This window comes from Macaca nemestrina, chromosome 1, assembly GCF_043159975.1.
Source record: "Macaca nemestrina isolate mMacNem1 chromosome 1, mMacNem.hap1, whole genome shotgun sequence".
NCBI lineage: Eukaryota > Metazoa > Chordata > Mammalia > Primates > Cercopithecidae > Macaca > Macaca nemestrina.
The window spans coordinates 179544169-179559533 of record NC_092125.1 but is presented as its reverse complement, the minus strand read 5'-3'; the positions used below and the strand labels follow the sequence as shown (position 1 = coordinate 179559533).

The window sequence follows — 15365 nt, the reverse complement described above, 5'->3', positions numbered from 1 at the left end:
TGGCTGTGGTGAGGTGATTGTTAAGAGGGCGGCATTGAGCCTAGTGTAATCCTAACCCTTCCACAGCCCAATCTTAATTGGAAGAGGGCTTAGGTGCACGCTCTAGGTGGGATTCCAATATTGGGCCAATCCCCCCTAGAGCGTGCACTTCTGGAATCTAGGAACCTCCTAACCCAGGACGTAGGCTGATGATTGTTTACAGTTTCAATTCTTAGGAAGTTCCTCAGGAGGAAATCTTCTTGTCAATTCCACTCGAGTCCCCATAATTCATGAATTCTTCCAGAGAACTCAATTGTGTTACTTTGGGGAGCAAATATCACGGCAGTCTTTAGTGAGGTTTTAGAATCTACCGTCTTTCTTGACCAGAACACGCTGCAAGCACGTCAAGGTAGTCGGAGGCCCCTAACAATGGATAAATTCGTCATTCGAACGCCTAGAATCCAGAATAGCCCTCAGAAGAAAGATTCTGGAGGAAAGGTTTACAAGCAGGCCACGATTGAATCTCTGAAGGTGAGAGGGGATCTGGGGCTAGAGGAAATGTGCAAAGGACTGATAGCAAGGTGGTACCAGAGGTTCTGTTGTGAAAAGACCTATGAATTATTTCTTGTTATGCCTCCTCCCGCAAAGTGTACCTGACCACTCCTCCTTTGTTTCCCCCATAGCTGTACAGAGTTACATTTATCAATTTCCGCACACCTCTGCTACACCCTTGTAATTACTCTGGTTTACAGCATGTATGGTAGCTGGTAGGACAAGTCCCATTTGTTGTTATTCTTTTGCAAAATGTAGTCTGTTAGGAATGTTAAAGTACCAGATATGATTCTATATACCTACCCTGTACAGACTCATTTAGGGGTGGGTTTTGATGCTGTTCTCTCACATCTTACTGCCCAGAACTGTATCAAATGGCTTTACAGCTTCAGCTGAGACCAGGAAAGAGGCTGTTTTTGGTTGTCGTTGTTGTTGTTTTTGTTTTTCAGAAAGGGTCTCACTCTGTCACCCAGACTGGAGTACAGTGGCACGATCTTGGCTCACTGCAGCCTCCACCTCCCGGGTTCAAATGATCTTCCTGCGTCAGCCTCCCAAGTAGCTGGGATTACAGATACCCGGCTAATTTTTGTTTTTGGTAGAGATAGGGTTTCACCATGTTGGCCAGGCTGGTCTCGAACTCCTGACCTCAAATGATCCACCTGCCTCTGTTTCCCCAAGTGCTGAGATTACAGGCGTGAGCCACTGCCCCCAGCTGGAAAGAGGCTGTTTTAATGAACTCTTTGCTGCCTTGAACTCAGTCTGATGTCTGCAAGCAAGATGCAAAGAGTAGATACAATGAATCAATCAACATAGTCACCCAATAAGTGCTAAAGTAATTATTATTTTACTAAAATGAAACAAAACAACTTGTACTTGGTCCCCTTTGTCATCCTGAACCTTGCCTCTTAAATTTCTGACTTTTTCATTTTCTTTTATCAGTTCTTCTTCCTCTACTAGGTTCCTAGTGTTTGTGCTCCTCAGAGTTCTGTCACATTTTATGTATTTGGCCAGGATGACATCCATTCTTTAGGCTTTCTATGCTAAAACTGCCAGAACTGCACCTCCAGCCTAGGTTTCAGAAGGTAGGAGGATCTGGGGCTAGAGAAAATGTGCAAAGGACTGTAAGAGCGAGGCAGCATTCTGAGTACTTGACACATACTCAGTTGGACTCCTTTTCTGGATGTCCCACAGACTTACCAGACCCATATTGGAAAGCAGTGAAGGAGAGTATAAATAGGCCCTACTGGTAACTAGGTGATCTTTAGTAGCAAGTCAGTCCCTTCTCTAAGACCTCAGTTTCCTCATCTATAAAATGTGGAGGTTGAACTATATCAGTGTTTCTTCAAGGGGGTGCTATTGTTGCATGGGGCAAGATAATTCGTCATTATTTGGAGCTGCTGGTGAGTTACAGGATACTTACCATCCCTGGCTCTCAGGCACCTAATGCCAATGGCACCTCCCATTCTGATAACTGAAAATGCCATCACATATTTCCAGACAGCACTTGATTGAGCCCTACTGAACTCTAGATGATCTTTAAAGTCTGTCCTAGTCTTGCAGTTCTGTGACTGCTTAGAACACATTCAAGGTTTTCAACTGTCTCTACCTTGTCAGAATATTCATGGATAATTGTACATAGCAGTGATTCTCAATGAGGGATCATGTCAGACTCTCTCCAGGAAAAAGGTGGGAAGGAATAGTTGAACTACACATACACTCACCTACACCTACAAACACCCATATTATTATTATTATTTTTTTTTTTTGAGATGGATTTTCGCACTGTCGCCTGGGGTTAAGGGCAATGGTGGGATCTTGGCTCACTGCAACCTCTGCCTCCCCTGTTCATGCGAGTCTCCTGCCTTAACCTCCCTAGTAGTGGGGAATTAGAGGTGCCCACCACCACACCCGGCTAATTTTTTGTATTTTTAGTAGAGACAGGGTTTCACCATGTTGGCCAGGCTGGTCTTGAGCTCCTGACCTCGTGATTCACCCGCCTCGGCCTCCCAAAGTGCTGGGATTATAGGCGTGAGCCACGGCATGCGGCCCAAACACCTATATTCTAATATACCTCCTCCTACCCCTCTCCCTTCTCGTTCCTTCTCGTGCCCCAGTTGAAAATCACTATGTGTGATGATGAAAATAAATGATGTGAAAATTATGGAATAAAAATAAAACAACAGGCTGGGCTCAGTGGCTCATGCCTGTAATCCTAGCACGTTGGGAGGCCGAGGCGGGTCGATCACCTGAGCCCAGGAGTTCGAGACCAGCCTGGGCAACTTGGCAAAATCCCATCTCTACAAAAAATACAAAAATTAGCTGGGTATGGTGGGGCGCGCCGGTAGTCCCAGCTACTCGGGAGGCTGAGATGGGAGGATTGCTTGAGCCTGGGAGGCAGAGGTTGCAGTGAGCCAGGATGGCACCACTGCACTGCAACCTGGGTGACAAAGTGAGATACCATTTCAAAAAAAAAAGAATAAAACAGCAGGCATATGTAATAACATTCCCCTTAAATACATTAGCTTTTCTTCCAAACCTGTTCCTTGTTCTCCTGTATTAATGTATATCCATATACCAAGTAACTGGGACTAGAAATCCAGGAACCATCCTTAACTCTTTTTTCTCTTATATTGAATTTTCTTTTTTCTTTTCTTTTCTTCTTCTTTTTTTTTTTTTTTGACAGAGTCTTGCTCTGTCACACAGGCTGGAGTGCAGTGATATGATCACTGTGCAGTGACTATGATCACATCATAGCTGGGACTATAGGCACATGCCACAATACCTGGCTAATTTTTTTTTTTTTTTTTTTTTTTTTTGTAGAGACAGGATTTCATCATGTTGCCCAGGCTGGTCTCGAACTTCTGGGCTCAAGCTATCTGCCCTCCTTGGTCTCCCAAAGTGCTGGGATTACAGGCATGAGCCACTATGCCTGGCCTCAATTTTTAGTTTTACTTTCTAAAAGTCCTTCTTGCCCATACTAACTTGTCTTCCACTTTAAGTTCAGAATCATACTTCTCATCTAGAGCAGTGCTATGGTCTGTTGACTTGTCTCCCTGCCTTTGACATCCCCCATTCACCTCCATTCCACTCTTACACCAGAGAAATATGTCTAAAACAGAAAAGAAAATCTACTCAGGTCACTTTCCTGCCTAATCCTTCCATAATTTCTCATTACCCATCAATAAAGATCACAGTTTTTTACATGGCACCCAAGGCCTTCCATGACCTGACACCTGCCTGCCTCATCCCCTGCTAGTCTTTTTATTTATGCCTCATCCAGTGTCAACCATTCATAGTTCCCCAAAGATGTTGTGCTCTTTCCTTCCTCTGTGCCTTTGCATATACTGTCCTGTTTGCCTGGAATTCCTTTACTATCTTGTCTTGGAGGCAATGTAATGCAATAATTAAGAACACAGACTTAGGAGCCAGACTGCCTTACTAAAATGCCAGCTCTGCCACTTACTACCTTTGTGACCTTGGTCCAGTTATTTAGCCTCTCTGTGTCCGTCTTAATCTATAAAATGGGGATCAATAATACCTGTTTTATAAGGTATTACGAAATTTGAGTGAGTCAACATATGTAAAGTGTTTGGTACAGAGTCTGGCCTATACTAAGTACTATGTAAATGTTTGCTATTATTGTTGTCATCATTCCTTTATAAAATCCTATTCATCTCCCATGATCTAGTTCAAATCCTCTACTATGGGGCCCTTCCTGACCACCCTTTTGTCCCTGAGACACAGAGCCAATCTAATCACTCCCTTCTTTGAGCCATCCCTGTATATTAAACATGTCTGTATCATTGTACTTATTTGTGCTGTATCATGGTTGTTTCTTTACATGCCTGTGCCCCGCTATGCTCTGAGCTTCTTGAAAGACTATGTCTCATTGATTTTGTGTCACTGGTTCCTGGCACAGGACTTGCCTATAGTAGGCTGCAATACATTTTTCTGAATGACCAAATGAAGTAAAATAAAAGGCTTGGCTTGGCACATGAGACCTGTTCTACCCCAGTGTGCTTATCATCTCATGCCTTGTAGCCCCTCCTTTGTATGTATGCATTCCAGCCACACCTTATTTCTTGCTATTCTTTGTGTAATCTCTTCCCTTCCATGTCTTCAGGGCTTCCTTGAACTTGAGGCTGGTCTCTTTTCCTTGAAAGCCCTTCTGTTTCTTTTTACAGAGTCAATTTCTACCCATTTGTCAACCCACTCAAGAACCACTTTGCCTATAAATCCTATATTATAAGCTCCATGACTACAGGACCTTGAGTTGTTTTTTTGTTTTGTTTTGTTTGTTTGTTTGTTTGTTTTTCCAAGACAGAGTCTCGCTCTATCGCCCAGGCTAGAGTGCGGTGGCATGATCTCAGCTTACTACAGCCTCTGCCTCCTGGGTTCAAGCGATTCTCCTGCCTCAGCCTCCCGAGTAGCTGGGATTACAGGGGCCCGCCACCACGCCCGACTAATTTTTGCATTTTTAGTAGAGATGGGGTTTCACCATGTTGGCCACCCTGGCCTTGAACTCTTGACCTCAAGTGATCCATCTGCCTTGGCCTCCCAAAGTGCTAGGATTACAGGCATAAGCCACTACACTTGGCCAGGACCTTGAGTATTTTATTTACCTCTCTACCCTTGGGCGTAGCACAGTGCCTGACACATATTAAGTGGTCAATAAATATTTGTCAAATAAATGAACGTTGAAATTCTTTCTGGGTTCTATAAGGTAGTTAATCTTTCTCTCATTAGTACTCTCAACATTTGGTTCAAGTATCTGTCATAGCACTTACCCTACTGTATTGTAATTGTCTGATTACCTGTAGTTTTCTCCAATCCACTATGAATTCCTGAGACCCAGGACTGTAATATCTTATTGTGTTCTGATTCTGCTCCAAGACCTAACACAGTGTGTGCTACACTGTAGGTAAAAAGTATTGAATAAACGGTAATCATCTGTATTCTGGCATGCCGTTGTAGGGTTTTGATAGTAAAGTATTCTACAAATATTGTGAAACAGCTTATGCATAGCACAACGCTAAGTACTATAGAGAACGTAAGAGAAATTTAAGATCAAAATACGAACCCTCATGAAACTTGCTGAAAAGTGATCAAATTATAAGAAGTTAATAAATGATGAAACCAGGTGTGGTGGCTCGTGCCTATAATCCCAGAACTTGGAAGGCCAAGACAGGAGGACCACTTGAGCCCAGGAGTTTGAGACCAAACTACATGGTGAGGCTACATGGTGAGGCCTCATCTTTACCAAAAAAAAAAAAAAATAGCAGCCGGGCGCAGTGGCTAACACCTATTATCCCAGCACTTTGGGAGGCTGAGGCAGGTGGATCATGAGATTAGGAGTTTGAGATCAGCCTGGCTGATATGGTGAAACCCCATCTCTACTAAAAGTACAAAAATTAACTGGGCATGATCGCGCGTGCCTATAGTCCCAGCTGCTTGGGAGGCTGAAGCAGAAGAATTGCTTGAACCTAGGAGGCGGAGGTTGCAGTGAGCCGAGATTGCGCCACTGTGCTCCAGCCTGGGTGACAGAGCGAGACTCCGTCTCAAAAAAAAAAAAATAAATAAATAAAAAATTAGCCAGGCGTGGTGGCATGCACCTGTGGTCCTAGCTACTTGGGAGGCTGAAGTGGGAGGGCTGCTGGAGCCCAGGAGGTTGAGGCTGTAGTGAGCTATGACCATACGACTGCACTCCAGCCTGGGCAACAGAGCAAGACCCTGTCTCAAAAAATAAAATAAATGCTACAAAATTATATGTGATCCATTACAGAATTGTCATATAGACAATAAGGGTTAAGAGTTAAGAGAAGTGTGGTGGCTCACACCTGTAATCTCAGCATTTTGGGAGGCTGAGGTGGGCAGATCACCTGAGGTCAGGAGTTTGAGATCAGCCTGGCCAACATGGTGAAACCTCGACTCTACTAAAAATACAAAAATTTGCCGGGCGTGGTGGTGGGCACCTGTAATCCCAGCTACTCGGGATTACAGGAGGCTAGGGAAGGAGAATCACTTGGACCCAGGAGGCAGAGGCTGTAGTGAGCCGAGATCGCGCCACTGCACTTCAGCCTGGGTGACAGAAGGAGACTCCGTTTCAAAAAAAAAAAAAAAAAAAAAAAAGGGTAAGAGAAGAGAGAGCTTAGTACCTGTTTTAGTGCCCAAAGAAGGCTATGTGGCAGGGCACCATAAAGGGACGGGAGGATTTGGCTAGGTCTGATATACTCTAGGGAAGTAGTGACATACAACCATTCAATGAGTGGTATGTGCTCTTCTGTTTCCTCTATGTATGCGTGATGCTTGGTGTGTTCACACTGGCAAATTAAAAAGAAATTGAGTTAAATGTGAATGTTAGAGTCAGCTTGGTCCACTTTCTGCCAAGTGACTTCCAAACATCAGCATTATGTTTTAATGCCAAGAACCTACTAAATGTTCAAGACTCAGTTTCCTCATCAATAACATCAGAAATAACAGTACCCCATCTGCATGATTATTATGAGAGCGAAGTAAATAAATTCATGTTGAAAGGGCTAACCATTGGGCCTGGCATGTAGTAAAAACCGATAGTTTCCTCTTTTCATGTATGGAAAAGGAGGGCCTTGTATGGTAAAACCAAAGCTGAGGAGGAGGATGATGATAGTAGTAATAAGGATTACTACTAACATTTATTGAGTCAATTTTTACGGGCCAGGCATTGTGCTAACTAATGCTTTACAAATATTAATTCTTTAAATCTTAATAATAACTTTATGAAATGTATGCTTTTATCATTTATATTTTACAGATTAAAAACTAAGGCACAGAGAGATTAAGTAGCTTGCTTGAAGTCACGTAGCCATTAGTGGCAAAGTTGGGATTTGAACTAGACAATCTGGGTCCTGCAGATAGTGTGAGCCAGAAAAAAAAAAAAAAAAAAAAAAAAAAGGTGGAAGTTTCTGAATGCCAAACTGAAGAGGTATTAAAATCTTGGAATATTAGGACCATTGTACTTCTGTTATCACTATATATTACAAGTAATTTTGCCATAGGCTTATCACATTCTATAAAAGTGATTCTCAATAGAGCTCATGTAATGTCCATTTAAGTGGTAAAGGTTAATTTGGTTAATCTCTTTTTACTCCCTTAAGAGGAAGTGATTTCTTCTGTTGGTTGCAGTAAGAGATTTTTTAAAATTAAAAGGTCCTAGAGTATACCCATTCTTTTAGGTTAATTGCTTCAGAATGTTCTATAAACCTTTCCTTCCTTTGTAGGATCAACTAGCCAATATGTTGCCTCCTGCCCCCACCAGTGGAATGGTGCCCACATAACTGCTTATGAATGAATCATTTTCCCTAATTGGTTTTGTCAAACCTGACATTTCAGCAATCCACAACTGTAAAACCAGATGGTATATTGGAAAGCACATCTTCTTTCTGGCAGTAACTGTTCTACTACTCATTGTAGCATACTTATTGATATTTTGTGTCCATTTCTTTTGTTCCTCCAAGTAATTAGAGTGATCTATTTTCTGGCCAATGCTTAGAGATTGAGACATTTCTTGATATATATGGAATTCTTTTGCTCTTGAATAGACTGATGTTTTTCCTATTCCTGACCTAAAATTTCATATCTGAAAACTGTACTATACTTAGTCCTTGAAGGTAGAAATAGTTTTGTTCAGTTACACCTACTGTGCACTGGGGATAGTGAGATAAATGAGAAATGGTTCCAGCCCTCAAGGGAAAGACAGCCTTGTTGATGGTAAGTATTTGCAGAAAGCATAGATGCAATAATAGGAGTCTATACAAGTTGCAGAGGGATGCAAAGTGGAGTATGGTAAAATGTGGTAGAGGAGAGGCAAGAAAGGCTTCATAGAAGACGTGATGCTTGAAGAGTCTTAAAAAAATAAATAAGTATTTATCAGGTAAATGAGGCAAAGAAAGAGCTTCCCAGGCAAAGAGTATGAAATTCAAAAGGAAGCTGTAAATAGTTTCGTGTATCTGGAGCAAATGATGAGACTGAAAAGAATGTCAGGAGCCAAGTCATGGAAGGCCTTTTATGCCATGCTAGGGTTTGGACTTCTTTAGTTCCATATGTTGAAATTATCTGATGTGGAACCCTTAACCCGATTCCAGCCATGTAGAAATGCTGGATTAGGGCCGGCCGCGGTGGCTCAAGCCTGTAATCCCAGCACTTTGGGAGGCCGAGACGGGCGGATCACGAGGTCAGGAGATCGAGACCATCCTGGCTAACACAGTGAAACCCCGTCTCTACCAAAAATACAAAAAATTAGCCAGCCATGATGGCGGGCGCCTGTAGTCCCAGCTACTCGGGAGGCTGAGGCAGGAGAATGGCGTAAACCCGGGAGGCGGAGCTTGCAGTGAGCTGAGATCCAGCCACTGCACGCCAGCCCCGGTGACAGATCGAGACTCCCGTCTCAAAAAAAAAAAAAAAAGAAATGCTGGATTAGAAGTCTCCAATACCGCCGTGCGCGGTGGCTCACACCTGTAATCCCAGCACTTTGTGAGGCCGAGGGGGGCAGATTACGAGGTCAGGAGATGGAGGCCATCCTGGCTAACACGGTGAAACCCCGTCTCTACCAAAAATACAAAAAATTAGCCAGCCATGATGGCGGGCGCCTGTAGTCCCAGCTACTCGGGAGGCTGAGGCGGGAGAATGGCAGTGAACGTGAGAGGCGGAGCTTGCAGTGAGCCGAGATCACGCCACTGCATTCCAGCCTGGGCAACAGAGCCAGACTCCGTCTCAAAAAAAAGAAAAAAAAAAAAAAGTCTCCAATACAGAGCTGAGCTTGAACTCAAGAAAGGGAAATCCTTAGGTGCCAGGAAGAGAGAGGAATGCCAGAATCAGAGCTGTAAGTGGGAGCTGAAGCTGAATAGTTCCAGGGAACATTGAATCCAGATATAATGCTTAGGGGCTGGATTTCAAGGCCAGTATGGATGGGAGATAAGACCTCGGGCTATTGTGATGTGGGGAGCTAGAACTGATCTCCCATGTGAAGCTGGAAGCCAAAACAGAACTACCGTATGTTTGTGACAAATGAGCTCGAAAAATTCCATCCACTAGTCCAGGGAAGCAGATTGTTACCTTCTCAGGGTCTTAGATGGAAAAAGAGTTGACAATAATAATAAATTGGAACCACATTCTTATTACCATGCATGAATATGTATACAATCGTCTCTCAGTATCTGTGGGGGATTGGTTCCAGGACCCCCCACCCCCAACAGGTGCCAAAATCCACGAATGCTCATGTCTGTTATATAGAATGGTGTGCTATTTGCCTATACTCTATATAGATCCTCTTATATAATCTAAATCATTTATAGATTACTATACAGGTTGAGCATACTAATCTGAAATCCAGAATGTCGCAAAATCCAACACTTCTGAGTGCCAACATGGTACCCAAAGGAAATGCTCATGAGAACATTTTGGACTTTGAATTTTTGGATTAGGGATGCTCAACCAGTAAGTATAATGCAAATATTCAAAAATCCCAAATCCCAAACATTTCTGGCCCCAAGCGTTCTGGATAAGGGATACTCAATCTGTAATACCTAATACAATATGAATGCTATGTAAGTAGTTTTAATACTGTATTGTTAATGGAATAGTGACAAGGAAAAAGGGCTCTATGTGTTCAATACAGATGCAGCCATCTATTTTTAAAAAAATACTTTTGACCTATGGTTAGTTGAATCCACAGATGTGAAACCTGCCAACCCAGAAAGCTAGCTGTAGTTAAATTCAGTCTATTTGCAAAACTGAAAAAGATTAATATAAAAACTGGCCTAGAACTGAGAAAATTCAAATCTTGGCAAAGGCCAATGTGAGATTTCTCTGTTAAGACACTTCATATCCTAGAGTGCAGAGGACTTTCATAGAACACAATCCCCTACAAGGATAAACTAATGGTCAGAAATTACAAAGTCTATAAGAAAATAAATTACCAAGAGAGAGAATGAGCAGACAGAAGTAAGTAATAGAATTTCTACCCCAAGAAGTAAAGATAAGAAAACAATCTCAAAGAGACCTCAAATATGTTTAAGTTTGTTTTTAAACATTTAAAAACAATTTAAACATAAATATGTTTAAAATGTTTGTTATTGGTGGAGGGTGTCCAGATTCCTGGCGTTTTGAACAAAGAATTGGACAGAATGCATACAGCAACAAATGAAGCAATGAAAGCATAGATTTATTGTAAGTACACTCCACAGAGTGGGAGTGGGCTCAAGCAGGCTCAAGAGTGCAGGTTACAGAATTTTCTGGGGTTTGAATAGTGTGAATACCCTCTAGAGGCTTCCCATTGGTTACTTGGCTTACACCGTGTGTAATGTGTGTAAATGAAGTAGTGGCCTGCAACCAGTATGATTGGTTGTAGAAGGTGACCAATCAGAGGCTGAAGTGAAGTTACAAAGTTACACCCTATGCAAATGTCTGATTGGTTCCAGGAGAGGACCAATCAGAGGCTGAAATGAAGTTACAAAATTATACCCCTATGCAAATAAAGACCAGTTTGGTTGGTTGTGCATTTTTCCCTTTTTTTTTTTTTTTTTTTTTTGGAGACAGAGTATTGCTGTGTCACCCAGGCTGGAGTGCAGTGGTGCTATCTTGGCTCACTGCACCCTCCACCTCCCAGGTTCAAATGATTCTTGTGCCTCAGCCTCCGAGTAACTGGGATGACAGGCATGTGCCACCATGCCCAGGTAATTTTTGTATTTTTAGTGGAGATGGAGTTTTGCCATGTTGGCCAAGCTGGTTCAAACTCCTGACCTCAGGTGATCCGCCTACTTTGGCCTCCCAAAGTGCTGGGATTACAGGTGTGAGCCACAGTGCCCAGCCGAGTTTTCCTTTTGATTTCGTTCTAGGAAGTCAGCGCGAATCAGCTTTAGGTTCCCTGCCTCCAGACCTCATGATCACAGACATAAAGGAATAGAAACCAAAAGATAAGAACAGAATAGTATGAAAAGAGAATAGGTAAGTTTGGAGAAGAAGAAAAACAGAACTTGTCCAATGAAAAAATATCCTTATTGAAGCAGAAACATATCAAACAGGTTAAACATAGGCAGGCCATAGCTAAAGAGAGAAATACTTAGGATTTCTGAAGAAGTCACTCAGGATGTATCATAGAGAAATGAAGAGACAGAAATATGAAAGAAAAAAGTACATAAGGGATAGAGAAGCCATGGAATTGGGGTTTCTGAAGTAGAGGCTTGTGAGGAGAATACTGGTATCAATTTCTGTTAGTATACATCTTAAACATTGTAAGGACAGGTTGAGCATGGTGGCTCACCTCTAATCCCAGCACTTGGGGAAGCCAAGGCAGAAGGATCACTTGAGCCCAGGAGTTTGAGACCAACCTGGGCAACATAGTGAGACCCAATCTCTACAAAAAAATTTAAAAATCAGCAGGTTGTGGTGGCCCACCTGTCGTCCCAGCTACTTGGGAGACTGAGGTGGGAGGACCACTTGAGTCCAGGAGGTCGAGGCTGCAGTGTGATCTCACCACTGCACTCCAACCTGGGCAACGGAGCATGACTCTGTCTCAAAAAAAATAAAAAAAATAAAAATTGTAAGGGTAAACACTCAAATGATAGAAATATAATACATAACTTCCAAACCATAGAGGGAAAAAAAAAGGGGCTGGGCACAGTGGCTCACACCTGTAATCCCTGTACTTTCAGAGACTGAGGCGAGGGGATCAGTTGAGGCCAGGAGTTTGAGACCAGCCTGGGCACTGGGCAACAGAGTGAGACCCCATGTCTACAAAAAATACAAAAATTAGCCAAGCGTGGTGGTGCATGCCTGCAATCCCAGCTACTTGGGAGGCTGAATTGCTTGAACAGGTTGGGGGAGGAGGGGCGGAGGTTGCAGTGAGCCAAGGTTGTGCCATTGCACTCCAGCCTGGGTGACAGAACAAGACTTTGTCTCAAAAACAACAACAACAACAACAACAACAAAAATTAGCCAGGCATGGTGGCACGTACCTGTACTCCCAGCTACTTGGGAAACTGGCAGGAGGATTGCTTGAGCCCAGGAGTTGAAGGCTACAGTGAGCTATGATTGTTACCACTGCACCCAGCCTGCGCAGCAGAGCAAGACCCCATCTATAAAAAACAAAAAAAGGAAAAAGGAAAAAAATAGATTAAAGAAAACTGTTAAATAGAAGATACAAAAGAAGAAAAAAGAAGAGAAAATATGTTCAAATATATCAATAATCATAATAAATACAAATGGATTAAACATGCCTATTAAAAGATAGAGTTTCTCAGATTGGAATAGGAGGCAGGGAACAAAATAAAGCAGCCACAGGTTATGTAAAGTGTAATGACCCAGAAAAGTTGAAAGTAAGGAGATGAAGACCATATACAAAAAACTGTCATAGACAGGAGTTCATTGAGTTCATTGAAACAATGTTTATAACATGTAAAATATGCGGAAAGAAACTAAATACTTAATAGGGGAATAGTTTTAAACTTCTAAGACATTTGTATATAAAAATAATTGAATACTATTTAATACTATTAAAATGGATCAACCGGGATTACATATTTAAGTATGGATAAATCAATAAAATACATTGGTGAAAAAGACATGATATTTGCACTTTCTTCCTATTCAAAATTTCCCCTTACTTGGCTTTATTGATTTATTTTTCATACAGTTTAACACTAATACCATTTTATATTGTAACAGATCCTAGAAAAAGACTGTCTCAATTTTAACTAATGCCCCTGAAGACCGAGAACAAAGCAGTAGGTATCAAATGATATTTCCCAATGCGATTCTAGACCATCTATACAGAAGGCAATACCTGAAGACCAGTTTTGGGATCCTGAACCCATCACCCACCATAAGCTATAAAGTAGGTTGACGTTAAAGGAAGAGGGGAGAGAGAATTCCTCTGGATGAAGCAAGAGTGCCACGGTATTTTTTCACTTGAAGAACTTGACTTTAGTTCCTGGGGTTGGTGGACAGAGATCAGACTATGCCTGGGAAAGTCTAAAGACAGAGAGTGGCTGACTGATGTCAAAAGGAGAAGTGGGTGCATTGGGAGGGCTGTTACTCACCAAATTCTTTAGGACAAAGGTGTGGGCAAGTGTGGGAGAAAATGCTGGCTGGCCTGGAATTGAATGAAAATGGATGGGTCCACAAAGATACTTGGAAAGACAGTGGGATCCCTACAGGGAGAGCCTGTGGGAGGTGGGTTGCCAAAAACTGGGAAATCGAGAGGACTTATGGATGGCTGGCAGAAGGAGACAGTGCCCACAGTATGGGAACTGCAGGTGAGAGCTCAACAGTGGGAGCTTTCCAAGGAACTGCAAAAGTAACCTATACAAGAAAAAGAAAGTCAGCTTTCAACATCTGCCAAGTCCAGGTAGTAGTAAAACCTGATTAGCATAGTATCACTATGTTAAAGTAAGGCTTTTCCTTCCCTTTCCTCTTTTCCTTTTCCTGGCTTTGAACCTGGAAGGGTCAGAAACCAAAGCAAACAAGCGGATTGGAGAGGAAGAGAAGCAAAGTTGGGGTGAGAGGGAAATCAAACATACCCTCCTCCCACCATAGGCTTCTAGGCTGGAAGCAGACACCAGCCAAGGGAGAGAGATAAGACTTTTTTTTGTTGCTTTTATCAAACTATCATATAGAAAATGCATATAGAAAAGTGCACAAATTATAAGTGTACATGAGGAATTTTCACAATAAACACACCAGCATCCAGATCAAAAAGGTATTACCAGAATCCCCTTTAGTTCCCTCACTGTGCCCACCTCCCTCAGATAATAACAATCCAAGATGAGATTTTTTTGTGTGTGTAGTTATAAAAGAAAATTAAAAGTCTCCCACTTTACTTTTTGAAAAATTCTTAGTGGAATAATTTCAACACTATAGAAAAGTTTGGGCCGGGCGCGGTGGCCCAAGCCTGTAATCCCAGCACTTTGGGAGGCCGAGACGGGCGGATCACAAGGTCAGGAGATTGAGACCATCCTGGCTAACATGGTGAAACCCCGTCTCTACTGAAAAATACAAAAAAGTAGCTGGGCGAGGTGGTGGGCGCCTGTAGTCCCAGCTACTCGGGAGGCTGAGGCAGGAGAATGGCGTGAACTCGGGGGGCGGAGCTTGCAGTGAGCTGAGATCCGGCCGCTGCACTCCAGGCTGGGCGACAGAGCAAGACTCCGTCTCAAAAAAGAAAAAAGAAAAGTTAACAACACAGTATGAAGAACTTTCCCATCTCCTTCACCCAGATTCTTTAACTGTTAATTTTTTATACTTAATGATAAGATGCATATCAGCTTTAAGATGGTACATAGTTTCTTCTAGGAAGGGAAGGAGGGGAATGAGTTGATGCAGTGTACAAAGATACTTAAACTTTATAATGTTTTATTATTTTATGTGAAATGGCAAAGTGTTCATTTTTTCCATTATAAATAGTGGGTTACTCGCTGTACCTTTCTATGTGTTTGAAGATTTAAACAATTACTGGAACAAGAGAGAGTTTTGAGTTTTATCCTCTAGGAAGTGGGGAACTACTGAAGTGTGCTTTTGATTGTTGAAATAAACATGCCTGACTTCTCTACTCATTGTTCTTGCCTATGAATTAAGACACTCTTAAGTGAGCTATAGAGTTGATTCACCTCAGCATTGTTTTTCTCTTCTCATCCTTATTGCCTCTCACTGCTAAGTGCCCAGTGGTGTCTGAGATGGTAAGATTAAAACTTGCACTTTTCCTAATAGATGCACCTCTCTTCCTGATTTGCAGTAAGCCATACCTGCTTTTAAGCAATTACCCATCATTTGGGGCCATCAGATGCACTGTACTTTGGTTTAGGTCA

At 42.3% G+C, this 15365-nt stretch overlaps 1 protein-coding gene across 3 annotated transcripts in view; it reads left to right on the top strand.

The window, feature by feature from the left end:
* The window catches only part of LOC105495095 (transcription elongation factor A N-terminal and central domain containing 2), a 61765-nt gene that overhangs the window by 532 nt on the left and 45868 nt on the right, over positions 1 to 15365 (top strand). For all 3 annotated transcript variants that reach the window (XR_011620681.1, XR_011620680.1, XM_011764295.2), the window contains exon 2: positions 367 to 510. Coding sequence is in view for 1 of the 3 variants with exons in the window: in XM_011764295.2 (XP_011762597.1) it covers positions 409 to 510 (102 nt within the window). In the remaining 2 variants the exon portion in view is untranslated. The remainder of the gene's footprint in view (positions 1 to 366; positions 511 to 15365) is intronic.